The sequence below is a fragment of the Phocoena phocoena genome, chromosome 9, assembly GCF_963924675.1.
Source record: "Phocoena phocoena chromosome 9, mPhoPho1.1, whole genome shotgun sequence".
NCBI classification, from domain to species: Eukaryota; Metazoa; Chordata; class Mammalia; order Artiodactyla; family Phocoenidae; genus Phocoena; species Phocoena phocoena.
In genome coordinates, this window is record NC_089227.1 from 50,560,779 (window position 1) to 50,574,976 (window position 14,198).

The 14,198-nt window shown below is 40.3% G+C and overlaps 1 protein-coding gene across 1 annotated transcript in view; it reads right to left on the bottom strand.

The window, feature by feature from the left end:
• The window catches only part of AKAP9 (A-kinase anchoring protein 9), a 149,008-nt gene extending 136,881 nt beyond the window's left edge, over window positions 1–12,127 (bottom strand). Inside the window, exon 1 of the mRNA XM_065884369.1 lies at window positions 11,850–12,127. Within this exon, the coding sequence (XP_065740441.1) occupies window positions 11,850–11,897 (48 nt within the window). The 5' untranslated portion in view covers window positions 11,898–12,127. The remainder of the gene's footprint in view (window positions 1–11,849) is intronic.
• Between the last annotated feature and the right edge of the window lie 2,071 nt (window positions 12,128–14,198).

The following is a 14,198-nucleotide window of genomic DNA, read 5'->3' on the forward strand; positions in this document are numbered from 1 at the left end:
CAATATTTTATATTAAAAAAAACCCCAACAACTCATGGTTTCACTGCTTCATCTGTATAGCAATAACATATACCTGCCACCTGGTGGCAGCATACCTACCTGAATATGGGATATCTTTTTTGGAAAACAGTAACCCTTTTCAAAGGTTAAACATGTCAAATATACATTCTTTGACAGTTTTTGGCTACTTTTAGGATAAAATCCATACTGTCTCAACTAACACATATGGCTTCTCATTATCTGATCCCAGCCTATTTCCCCAATCTAGTTTTCCAGCATGAGAATAATGATGATGATGGCTAATACTTCTTGAAAAGTTTTTATAATCTGACAATCTTCTAAGAGCTTTATATGTATTAGCTGAATCCTCACAACAACCCCAAGGCAGGTACTATTATTTTTCTCATTTTCCAGATGGCAAACAGAAGTACTGAGAAGTTTAAGCAACTTGCCTAAAGTCACAAAGCTAATAAACTGCAGAGCCAGAATTTGATCCCAGACTGTCTTGTCTCATAACCACTACTATTATACTGCTTTTCACAAAAAAAATCTTTGAAAAAGTAGGTAGCATTCACCACCCTTTCCTGGTTCACATTCATTCTCCATCCCACAGTAATCTGAATTCTTCGCTTCCCTTTCTCACCAACTGTTGCTAAAGCTCAAGGTCACTTTTCAAGTCTCCATCACACTTGATTTCTCATTTTTGACAAGTGGCCACTCCGTACTTGAAACTCTTCCCTTAGTCTCACAGACATCATCATCTCCTAGCTTTGTAAATAGTTTGTATCCAGTATTCTTTGCAGATATTTCTCCATCTGTTTTTTAAACATGGGTGTTTCCACAGAATTCAACTCTCAGTATCCCACTTAGTCGTCATCTTGGGTGAACTCCCCACTCCCAGAGTGTCAGCCAGTATCTTTAAACCAAATATTTATCTCTAGCATGGCCTTCTAAAGGAACAGACTCATATTCAGTTTTACACTGGGCCACTCTTCTAGGATATCCTCTGACTCAATGTATCCAAAACAAAAGTCATCTTCATCTTACTAAAATATTTGTTACCCTCCAAAAATGCCCACATTTCCTATCTCAGAGACCCATTTCACTCAAATCCACTTTTCCCCCAGATTTGTCCATGTTCCCCTATCTCAGAGACCAGCACCTACATACCTTAAGTTGCTCAAGTCAGAAAACTAGAGTCTTCTCTTATCTTAGTCTGTTTGGGCTGCTATAACAAAATATCATAGACTGGGTGGCATATAAACATCAGAAATCTATTTCTCACAGTTCTGGAGGCTGTAAGTCCGAGAACAGGGAACCAGCAGATCTGGTGTCTGGTGAGAGCCCACTTTCTAGTTCACAGATGGCCATCATTTTGCTATAGCCTCACATGGTGGAAGGGGGCAAGGAATCTCTCTTTTGTAAGGGCAGTAATCCCATTTATGAAGGCTCTGCCCTCATGACTTAGTCATTTCCCAAAGGTGCCACCTCCTAATACAATCACCTTGGGTGGTACGATCGCTACGTATGATTTCTAGGGGGAAATGAACATTCAGATCATAGCATCTCTCCTACCCTTTACAACAATTATCAAGGCCTCTCAATCCTACCTCCTAAACAGTGATCAAGGATCACTGTTTAGCCAGTGTAGGGCTGAAGTTAAGAATACAATCTCTTGGGTCAGAGTGGGTTTGAATCCTTGTTCTGCCACCATGACTTTGTGCAAATTACTTAACCTCTCTAGTTTTCCCACCTATGAAATAGGGATAGAAACAGTATCCACAGCTCTTAGAATAGTTATAAGGATTAAATAAGAAAATGAATGTAAAACGCTTAGCATAATGCCTAGCATTAGAAAGTGCTCAAAAATCAGTAGCTACTATCATCACAAATCCATACTCTTCTATCTTCCACTGTCAACTTTCCCACTGTCCAAGTGAAAGACAATGAGGTAGAAACAGAAGTGGGGATAAATCAAGAAATATTTAGAAGGTAAAATCAGCAGAATGTGGTGACTGGTTGGCTCTGAAAGGTAAAGGAGAGTGACTCCCAGAAACCAAATAGAAGGTAAGATAATGTGGGCCTATTGGGTTGTGGTGTTAGAATGGGAAGAAAAAGGCTAAGTAGAAGACAAATTTTGAATAAAAAACAATTAATGGGATTGGGTTATGAGTACACAGGATACAGGAAGATAATTGCAGAATAATTCAAAGGGTTTTAGTTTTCAACTGAGATGCTTTCTCAATAGGTATAAACTACTGAGCCTCAAAAATATGATGGCACATAAGATAGAAAACAAGAACATTAAAATTTTATTTATTTATTTATTTTTGGCTGCATTGGGTCTTCTTTGCTGCACGTGGGCTTTCTCTAGTTGTGGTGAGCCGGAGCTACTCTTCCTTGCGGTGCCCGGGCTTCTCACTGCAGTGGCTTCTCTTGTTGCGAAGCATGGGCTCTAGGCGTGCAGGCTTCAGTAGCTGCAGCACGCTGGCTCAGTAGTTGCGGCACGTGGGCCCTGGAGCATGCGAGTTTCAGCAGTTGTAGCATGTGGGCTCAGTAGTTGTGGTGCGTGGGCTCTAGGGCACACAGGCTTCAGTAGTTATGGCACACGGGCTCAGTAGTTGTGGCTCACGGGCTCTAGAGCGCAGGCTCAGTAGTTGTGGCACACAGGCTTAGTTGCTCTGTGGCACGTGGGATCTTCCCGGACCAGGGATCGAACCCGTGTCCCCTGCATTGGCAGGCAGATTCTTAACCACTGCGCCACTGGGGAAGTCCCAAACATTAAAAATTTTAAATCCAAATCACAGAGGAAAAAAAGACTATATAGACTCTTCTGTCCTAAGACTAAAACACCAATGCCTATTAAAATTACTTATACTGCATTTCACCCTTTTAATTAAAAAATATATATATATATTCTTCTCACCTAAAAAAAAATCCCAAATTATTATCTTCTCTTTTTCTCAAACTTTACTAAAAATTGCTATTGGTTAAAATGGAAAAGTGAGAGTTCTCTTGTTAAAGGGAATAGAAATGCTCAGACATATATTTTCATTAGAAGAGGAATTTACACAAATTAAAAATTAAATATCAATTTGGCAAATGTGGATGGTTGTACATTAAAACAGTCCCAATATTTTAACTTATCTTTGAAAAGTTTCTATAACTTTCAGCCAAAACCTATTATTTCATATATAAACTCCCAGCAAATATTTGCTAATGCAGGTTTTACACATTTTCTAATACTTTGCCCTTTACAGCATCTACTTATTTATTTGACTTTAGAAATCAACTTATACATACACAGGCAACAGACCATAAGTGGTGTAGTAATTAACTCAGATCACTGCCCCATGCCCATCGCAAATCCCTGCATCTCTTTCCCCTGCATCCTCTTACACACTTTCATACATTAAACTTGCTTTTTCATAAATCTGAAGAATATTTTTAGTTATAATTGGTCCCTGTCCCTATCTTCCCTGGGGAAACAATAAGGCAGTATCAACTTGAAAAAGTGAGACCCTTGAGGAATAAATACAGTCTAATCAGAGTCCACAATGAATGAGCCCTAGCAAACAAGGAATTTTGTTTACTAATTTTGTGTGTTCAGTATCAAGAAAAAGAAGGAAAGAGATTCTAGACTTTATACCCTGTTAGTTTTTCATAGCTCTGTAACCAGAGAACCTATTCAATTAATACAATTTATAAATGCAAATCTTTATAGATTAGGATTTTGAATCGTTTAGTATGGTTCTTACTAGTGAAAATTGATAACTTGGGGGGCTTTGAGAAATGACCTCTTACAAGAAAAGAAGTAAATTTGGGGGCTTTAAGAAATGATTTCTTAAAAGGAAAAAAAAGTTAGACTTACAGAGAAACTTTTAGACCACATAAGAATCTCAGTGAATAGCAAACCACAGTAAGAATCATAACCCTGATGGCAACTGAAAACAAACACCACACTGTTCATGAAACAAAGAGAATGAAGGAATTTTTCATGGTACAAAAGAATGTATAGATTTAAATAAATAACTTGGGCAAAACCACTTCTGGAACAATTCTGTTTTTAACAGCATTAAATCCACGTGCAAATCGACCACAGCTTTATGCAGTGTACCTAGATGAGCATTAAGTATCCTAAGTTATATTTTGGTGACCATGACCACAAAAACTCTAGAAGTAAAAGGGGAGTCAACATGACAAGAAAAGTATGTTACACCAGTAAAATATCTGTACAGATCTATTGTGTTCACATATGAAAATGGCAGGTCTTTTTGTTACTAAAGAAGATTAGGGTTTTTTTCCCACAGTGAAAATGGATTGGTAATGGTCAAGCAAAAAACCCAATAGGTGCCTCTGGAACCAGCTGCATGCACTTGTAAAACAACTGGCTATGGAATGAAATGACTCACTGGCTCACACAGAATTCAAAATTTAGCATTATGCTCTAATCAAACTACCAGGAACTTATGCAAAGGAAGGAACAGTTTAAATTTTGGCATAGCCCAGAAGGCCTAAAAAAAAGATGGAAGATGATCCTATGGAGACGTGTATCTCTCTCTACCTCTCTCCATCACCTGCCTGACTGCATGTTTCTCCCTCTCTCTCCCTCTCAGTATATAAATATATATGTAAGATAAATATAATAAGTAATAATCAGTAATATTATGTAAAAGAAGTTGGTAACAACAGAATTAAAAAATGGGCAAAGGACTTGAATAGACATTTCTCCAAAGACAGACAAATGGCCAATAAGCACATGTAAAGATGTTCAACATCCTTAGTCATTAGGAAATTAAAGAGCAAAAGCAAAATGAGATACCACTTCCCACCCACTAGAATAGCTATAATTTTTAAAAAATAGAGGAGCTTCCCTGCTGGCACAGTGGTTAAGAATCTGCCTGCCAATGCAGAGGACACGGGTTGGAGCCTGGGTCCGGGAAGATCCCACATGTCACGGAGCAACTAAGCCTGTGTGCCACCACTACTGAGCCTGCACTCTAGAGCTCGCAAGCCACAACTACTGAGCCCACATGCCACAACTACTGAAGCCCATGCAACTAGAGCCTGTGCTCTGCAACAAGAAGCCACCGCAATGAGATGCCCGTGCACCGCAATGAAGAGTAGCCCCTGCTTGCTCCAACTAGAGAAAGCCCGCGCGCAGCAACGAAGACACAACACAGCCAAAAATAAAAATAAATGGAAAACAATAAGTGTTGGTGAGGATATGGAGAAATTAGAACCCTCATACACTGCTGGTGGGAATGGATACAGGCACTATGGAAAAAGTTTGGTGGTTCCTCAAAAGACATAGAATTACCATATGATCCAGAAATTCTACTCCTAGATATAGACCCAAGGGAAATGAAAACTGGTACTCAAATACTACATACGAATCTTCAAAGCAGCACTATTCACAAAAGCCGTAAGGTAGAAACAACTCAAATGCCCATCAATGAATAAATAAACAAAATGTGGTATATACATACAACAAAATATTATTCAGCCATAAAAGGAAATGAAGAACTGATGCATACTATAACACTGATGAACCTTAAAAACATTATACTAAGTGAAAAAAACAAACAGACATTAAGGGTCAAACAGTATATGATTACATTTATATGAAATATGTAGAATAGGTAAACCAATAGAAACAGAAAGCAGATTGGTGGTTGCTAGAGGCTGGGGGAAGTAGGGAATGAAGAGTATCTTCTTAATGGATACAGGGCTTTACTCTGGGATGATAAAAATGTTTCAGAACTAGATAGAAGTGGTTGTACAAGGCTGAACTGTTATGCCTCTGAATTGTTTTAAGATGGTTAATTTTTATATGACTTCCACCTCAAGTAAAAATAAAAAAATCATAGATTCTTTATATCTAGCACCAGAAGAACTCAAAAAGCTCTCAACCATTACCGCATTTATTCTTCAAAACACCTGCTAAGAGTCATGGACTGTGACAGGATTATTCCCACAGACAATAAGGCACAGACTTCATGATAATTTAAATAAGTGCTTGCCAAGTAAAAGTCCATAGCTGCAGTTGTAGGCGTTCAAAACTGTTAGTTGAACAAATAAGCCAGTAAATGTCTCCAAAGACCTAGTGCCCGTTCTTGTATGACAAATAGCATATAAATACACATAGAATAGATGCCATGCCCCAGATACAAAACAACCTTTATAAGTTTATAAAGAAACTTTAAAAAATTCTGAAGCTTTCCAAATTAAACTTTTTAAAGAGATGCTAACTAATGCAATAAGATGTCCAATTTCAATGGAAATGAATTGAGAAATAAATATAAATAATGTTCCTTACCATTTAATGTTTAACAATTTACCATGAGAAACTTTTTTAGCTTCCATATTAGAAGAAATTCACTTACATTTCAATAATCAGTAGCCTATAACAGATAAACATTTTACGGTCACAGTTTAGTTCTTACGACAGACTTTTTTATATATAAAAATAAGAGGTGTTTTGTTTGAAAATAATTTTTGCCCCAATCTTGTCATATTCCAGTCACTTGGATATGTCCTATCTTTTTCACTTCCTCTTTTCCATGTGCTCATTCGACTTTCAGTTTCACTGACAGGACACCACAGACCTCCTTGCCAAATCTCTCTTCACTGAATCTTTTTTTTTTTTTAACATCTTTATTGGAGTATAATTGCTTTACAATGGTGTGTTAGTTTCTGCTTTAGAACAAAGTGAATCAGTTATGCATATACATATGTTCCCATATCTCTTCCCTCTTGCGTCTCCCTCCCTCCCACCCTCCCTAACCCACCCCTCTAGGTGGTCACAAAGCACCGAGCTGAACTCCCTGTGCTATGCGGCTGCTTCCCACTAGCTATCTATTTTATGCTTGGTAGTGTGTATATGTCCATGCCACTCTCTCGCTTTGTCACAGCTTACCCTCCCCCTCCCCATATCCTCAAGTCCATTCTCTAGTAGGTCTGTGGCTTTATTCCTGTCTTACCCCTAGGTTCTTCATGACATTTATTTTTTCTTAAATTCCATATATATGTGTTAGCATATGGTATTTGTCCTTCTCTTTCTGACTTACTTCACTCTGTATGACAGACTCTAGGTCTATCCACCTCACTACAAATAACTCAATTTCGTTTCTTTTTATGGCTGAGTAATATTCCATTGTATATATGTGCCACATCTTCTTTATCCATTCATCCGATGATGGACACTTAGGTTGTTTCTGTCTCCGGGTTATTGTAAATAGAGCTGCAATGAACATTTTGGTACATGACTCTTTTTGAATTATGGTTTTATCAGGGTATATGCCCAGTAGTGGGATTGCTGGGTCATATGGTACTTCTATTTGTAGTTTTTTAAGGAAACTCCATACTGTTCTCCACAGTGGCTGTACCAATTCACATTCCTACTAGCAGTGCAAGAGTGTTCCCTTTTCTCCACACCCTCTCCAGCATTTATTGTTTCTAGATTTTTTGATGATGGCCATTCTGACTGGTGTGAGATGATATCTCATTGTAGTTTTGATTTGCATTTCTCTAATGATTAATGATGTTGAGCACTCTTTCATGTGTTTGTTGACAGTCTGTATATCTTCTTTGGAGAAATGTCTATTCAGGTCTTCTGCCCATTTTTGTTATTGAGCTGCATGAGCTGCTTATAAATTTTGGAGATTAATCCTTTGTCAGTTGCTTCATTTGCATTGGATCTTAAGGATCTTTTTTACCCAACCACTTCTCTATCCCTGTTCCTGCCACTTCTTGGAATGCCTTAAAAACCTTTCTTCAATATATACTTCAAGAAACCTGTTCTGCCCATTCTTTCCTCCATATTCTCTCTTAAAGCTCATAATCTAGAAATCATATTTTGCTTTGTTTTTTTTCCAACAAAGCCTAAAGTTCATTAATTAGTTTTTAAGTCACAGACAATGCACCACTGTTGCAATAAATGTTGAAGGCATCAAACTCCTGTATCCACTTTGAAAGCTATGTCACATATAAGAATTAAAATCTAGAAAGTTTAAAAGAAACAAGGATGGAGAGCAACTTTCTTAGTGGTGGAGCGCTGTGTCTGAAATATGCAAAGAACAATTGTACACCATAACTAACTTTGTCTATCTGAGTGGAAAAAGTAATTGAAAAGTCCTGTTATCAATAACCTAATATAAAGGTTGCACAGAGCACCGTCCTTTTTTGCATACAATTGGCACTACTTTCCAAACTGAAAATGCTCATTAAACAAATAAAAATCATATGATTAGTATTTACTGAATGCAATAGGCAAAAATTTTTAATAATTATTCAACAAATAATGCCAATTATATAAAATGCTGAATAGTTGATTAAAAACTTTGGTTTTACTGAATTCTACTACATTAGTAGAATGTTAAAAAGTATACCTAAGGTGAATTTGCAGAAGTAATTTTATACTAAATACATAACTGTCCTCTAATTTTGTTAGCTAATATTACAATACTTTCTTTACATAATACTGTAAATAATTTTACTTGGGAAAAAATGAAGTCATTTAAAGTGAAGTTAGAATAGTTTGGATCAACACAAGGACAGCCTATGTAGTACCGTCCCTGTCAGCACCTTGCAGGGTGGTTAGCCCAGCTCTGAAATTTTTTTTTGCCGTACGCGGGCCTCTCACTGTTGTGGCCTCTCCTGTTGAGGAGCACAGGCTCCGGACGTGCAGGCTCAGCGGCCATGGCTCACGGGCCTAGCCGCTCTGCGCGGCATGTGGGATCTTCCCGGACCAGGGCACGAACCCGTAACCCCTGCATCAGCAGGCGGACTCTCAACCACTACGTCACCAGGGAAGCCCAGCTCTGGAAATATTTACTTAATGCAGTAATGTCTCACATCTCCACGGGTCAGGATTCTTACTACCATCAACACTGAGGAAGTAGCTGAGGACCCAAGAGCAAACGAAAAAACCAACCGGTAGCAGAAGAACTAAACTGTCATAAAGCCCATTCACCAGGCTCCATCAATGCTTGGTTATTACAAACCACTGTATCAAGCTCAGTTACTGGGTTCTCTAGTCACAGCAAATCTAAAAGAGCAAGTTAGGGGAGGAGGCAGAGGAGATGGAGCAAGGAAGGAAGTTTTCCAATGAACAGCTTACCAAAAACCAAGTAAAAAATTTACAAGTTGTGGTTTGTAAAACTAGACTATCAAATACAATATTTAAGTCCAATGAACAAACAAGACATTTAGAGAACCAAGTATCTGAATAAGTTTTAGAAATGATGATTTTAAGAGATTTCTAATGCCAGCAATAAGATACTTCCAATTAAGAGAATTCTGGAATACTGTTATTAAATTACAACAGGCTAGTAAAGTAGCACCCATTAACAATTCATAGTCATTCTGCTCATTAATTCACTAAGCAAATATTTACTGAGTACTCACTATCTGATAGATATTATGCTAGACTGCATTAACATCAGTATCAAGAGCTTTCTTTGTAAAACAGTCTTAAAAATGAGGTAGCGGGCTTCCCTGGTGGCGCAGTAGTTGAGAATCCACCTGCCGATGCAGGGGACACGGGTTCGTGCCCCAGTCCGGGAAGATCCCACATGCCGCGGAACGGCTAGGCCCGTGAGCCATGGCCGCTGACCCTGCGCATCTGGAGCCTGTGCTCCGCAACGGGAGAGGCCACAACTGTGAGAGGCCTGCATACCGCAAAAAAAAAAAAAAAAAAAATGAGGTAGCAACATTTAACACATTTTACCAAATGAAAAAATTCGCCCAATATCCTACTATACCATCTCTCTCATTCTACTTATTACCCAGTGTCTGTCCGTCCCACTAAACTTTGAGCAACATGAAAACAGAGACTGTCACCACCTCTGTTATCTCTGGCTCTTGGTATAAAACAGCAGTTCGATACAGGTTTGCTGAATGATCTTACACTTACAATCCAAAGTTTTTAAGTCCTAATCTAAAAGCACACATTTATACAAATGAAGTAATGTCTACACTATTTTTGATGATGCTGTTTTCACTCTATTTTCCATGTTCCTATCAGTCTTCATGACCTTAACAGCTGAATAATATTCCATCACACTAATATAGTTTAGAAAACGGTTCTCCTAATATTGTCTTTGAAGTTTGTTCCTGTGTTTTTATATTGTGTCGCCAATGCTCCAGCAAATGTATCTTGCCTTACATGTCTCACAGATTTATTTCTGACTGGAAAAATTGGGATCTATTCTAGAAGATAATCTTCTACAATAAAAGTGAATGTTAAAAGGAGAAGATTTTTATCCCATTGGCAGAATTTTGAAAGACAAAAAACACACATACACACAAAGAAACTAGAATTCTTTTTTGCCAAATCAAAGCAATTTAAATAAATCCTCTATTATGAAATGTGTTGTCCAAAGTAAACTATGTTTTTTGGACTGCTTCACATATACTTAGGAAAGATACTTCTGGAGGCAGACAGTAAAAATTCTCAGGTAACAAACAGACAAACAAAATGTCTAATTAGAACAGAACTTCGATGCTTTTGGAAGGGGGTACACACTTTACCTCCACTGTCTTGGATTCACAGATCACACTCAGACCCTCAGACTGCAGAAATGTAAGCAACTTTGGGCTTCTAAAGATGCCTCGATACCCTTTTCCTTCCATGTATAGATCCTAAAGTAATAATCTACCCGATAATATACAAGTACTTACGCTTTGACCTTAGATAATATGAAGCTAGTTCATATGTTTATATTAATTTAAGAAACTCGTGCTAAGCATCTACCATTGTATCTCTGCAGTATGGCCCTTCAGTGATTACTGAAATCACAGACCCAGTCTCGTTTACTTTTTATTTGGAGGAAGGAGAAGGTGAGGAAGAGAGAAGAAACAGTTAACTATATTATAATTTAATTGAGGTGCAAGTATGGTTACTAACAGTGATCTCTAATAAGACAAAATATAGTCTAAAAACGGTAATTTCGTTATCGGGAGGAAGGGAGCCTTTGAGGCCAGACAAAAAATATGTTCAAACACGTAATTTTTTAAAGAAATATTCTATTTAATTTATATTTTGTCTATGTTAAATTTTTCATGAAACCCAGTGAATAATACCTTTGCGTTGTTTGCTTTACAGGTTTTTTCATACACACATTGGGACTCAACAAGATATATAAAACAATTCAATTGTTTAAAGCAGGAATTCTATAGGTGTTGCTTAGAATATGGAACCTTGCGTCCCCAGGAGTTCCATTCACATACTGCATTAACATTCCACACAATACAAAGCGAATGCCATGACAAAGACCTCCAAACACAAACATAAAAAGCCATGCTTCTAAAAACGGCCCTAAAGCGAAGTTCACAGCTGGCACTTGTGGCACTCTCAAGCCACGCTGAGGCAGCTGTCACAGGCCAATCACACACCCAAGAGTGCCAGCGTGCCACCTAAGAAAGCCAAGCTGATGATGAGCGTACAAATCCCCTACCGAATAAAGAAAGGCCCCAAATCCCCACCCTGAAAAGCACAATGCCTGCACAACCCAGAAAACTCCCTAAAAAAGCGAAACGCTGGAGATTTAAAAGCAATAAATATCAGCTTATGGCAATACAGTAAAAGAGAGATTTTTAATATTTGGGCATTCACGAGAAAGGAGCCACAGCACCAAATCATCACGGAAGTATCCGTTAGGTAGTTTATCACCAGGCTTTTTCAGTTAGAAAAGAGAGAGAAGGCGAGGGGAAAACGCAGACCCTGCAGCACCTCCCTCCCGAGGCGGCGCACCAGGGCTGCTAAGATCTCCGCTTCCCAGGCCCCCTCCCAACCCTTCCCAGCCACCGCCTCCCAGCGCAGGCCGGACGGCCTCCAGCTCTCTTACCTTGGCTTTGCCAGCCTCCAGCTTCTTCTGTCTCTCTTCATCCTCCATAGCTTCTGCGGGGAAGGCTGGGGAAAGACAGGCAGGGGGTCGGGACAGAAAGGAAAGGTCGGTTCACACGGGAGTGCGACCGCAAGCTCCGCGGCCCGAGGAGCAGGGCTGGGCCAGGCGCTCCCCCGCGCTCGAGTGGAACCAGTCTCGGCGCTCACTGGCTGACCGTCTTTGGCCGCACGGGTAGCGTCGTCACCGCCGCCGCCATCTTCGTCTCCACGTAAACACACGGCGGGACGGGAGGGAGGGGGACGTTGTCCGCGCAGCCGCCGCGAGCCCGGCCGCTCAGGGCAGGTGCGCCAGCGGTCCCGCCCCACCCCGCCCCGCCCTTGCCAACCACGCGCGCCGCCGCGGGGGCTGCCCCAACCCGGCCTCAGAAGTATGCGCCCACAGGCGAGAATCCGGTGGGAGAGAGCCCCCTTCCCCGGGGACTAACGCCACTCCCCAGGTGGCGGCCTGGCTGAGGAGGTGGGAGAGAGGGGGTGCGCCAGGGGCGCCGGTCGGACCCCCACCACCGTACAAGGGACTCTGGTCGCTTTTAAAACATGGAGATGTTTAAAATTTCAAGGGAAAAAAGAAAACACAGGTCCCTGAAGGTGAAATTGGTGAACAATGAAAAACCCCAAAGGAAAAGATGGGGGGCGGGGAGGGACCTACCGGACGACTGCTCAACCCGTAGGATTGGGAGAGCAGCCAGTAGCCCTCACTCCTTCCTTAGCAGAAAGCCCCTCCCTTTTCCTCCCACGGGGCTGCCCAGTCTCCGGTTCATCTTCAAGGCCCACCTCACGCGCCGTCCGGGACACCTTTTCTGATTTCTTTGTTACCTCCAGCCTAACAATCCTCTCCCACCCCTCCTCAGAGCTTCCCCTTAACTATGGTGTTCTGAAAGGAGCCTAGGCTTTGGAACCTGGGTTGAAGACGAAGCCAATATAGACAGTCTAGCTTAAATGATCTTGAACAAGTTACCTATCCTCCTGTAGCTTACCTGGAAGTTTTAGAAGGCTTGTTAATATATGTGAGTTAACATGTGACTGCCCCTGGCATATTAAAACATCCTTAATGTCAGTTTTCTTTCTCCTTTTATTTCCCTTATGTACTCTGCATGATATTTTAATAACTTGTGGCCATTCTTAATTCACCTCATACTCCTGCCTCCTTAATGGCAAACACTGTCTCGCTCATCTTGGCATTACTAAAAAGACCAGCGTAATGCTTTGCACACAATAAACACTTGTTGGATTGAACTGAGGCATTTTAATAAATTTAGCATGACTTTCTTTTCTTTATTTTCATCTGTTCCCTCATTACTTCCTTTTTCTTCCCCATCATCATACTCTCAAATTCATTCCTGGTATGAACTAACTACGCTTTTTGATTTCTCAGGTTGATCATGTTTCTCCTTTGTTTTGGGTTAAGTTAGACTGAAACACTAGCAGGTGTGAACTGAAATAAGCTATCAGTTAAATCACAGAAGTGGTGTTAAGTGAAAATTGGGCTTAAAAAAAGAAAAAGGAAAAAACCTAAAGATCTTAAGTCTACCACAAACTGAAGACTAGTTTTAAATAGTCCGGATTTAGAAATTCCTAGATTTAAAAGATTTTTTTGTTCTCAAACTTCGTAATGCATACCTAATTGTGGCAGCTTGTAACACCCAAGTATATAGTCCTATTTTCCTAACCTGAATTGAGAAGTGGATGAGATTAAACATTTTATCATGGGAATAAAAGAATTGAGACAATAAAAGAAGCTTGTCATCTACCAAGCTAAGAATAAAACTAGGACTGGCGGTTTCCCTGGTGGCGCAGTGGTTGAGAGTCCACCTGCCGATGCAGGGGACACGGGTTCGTGCCCCGGTCCGGGAGGATCCCACATGCCGCAGAGCTGCTGGGCCCGTGAGCCATGGCCGCTGAGCTTGCGCGTCTGTTGCCTGTGCTCTGCAACGGGAGGGGCCACAGCAGTGAGAGGCCCGTGTACCGCAAAAAAAAAAAAAAAACTCGGACTGGAACCAAGTGTTCTAATACTGCAGTGATTTAAATACTGCCTGGACTGAGGGACTGTGTTTGTAGATTCTGATTGCCTAAGAGGAGGAAGCCCTACAATAATCTGACAAGATATTCCTATTTGTTAATAGATGCTGCTTTCTCAGTGACTAAGGAATTCACCTGTTTGTTCCAGTGTGTGCTGAAAATGTTCAAGAAACATTTGTTCCAGTAGGTGCTGAAAATGTTCGAGAACCTTCTAAAGCAATAAGATTATTTCAATGTTTCCCTCTACTAAGAGCAGCCAATCATACATGTCTAT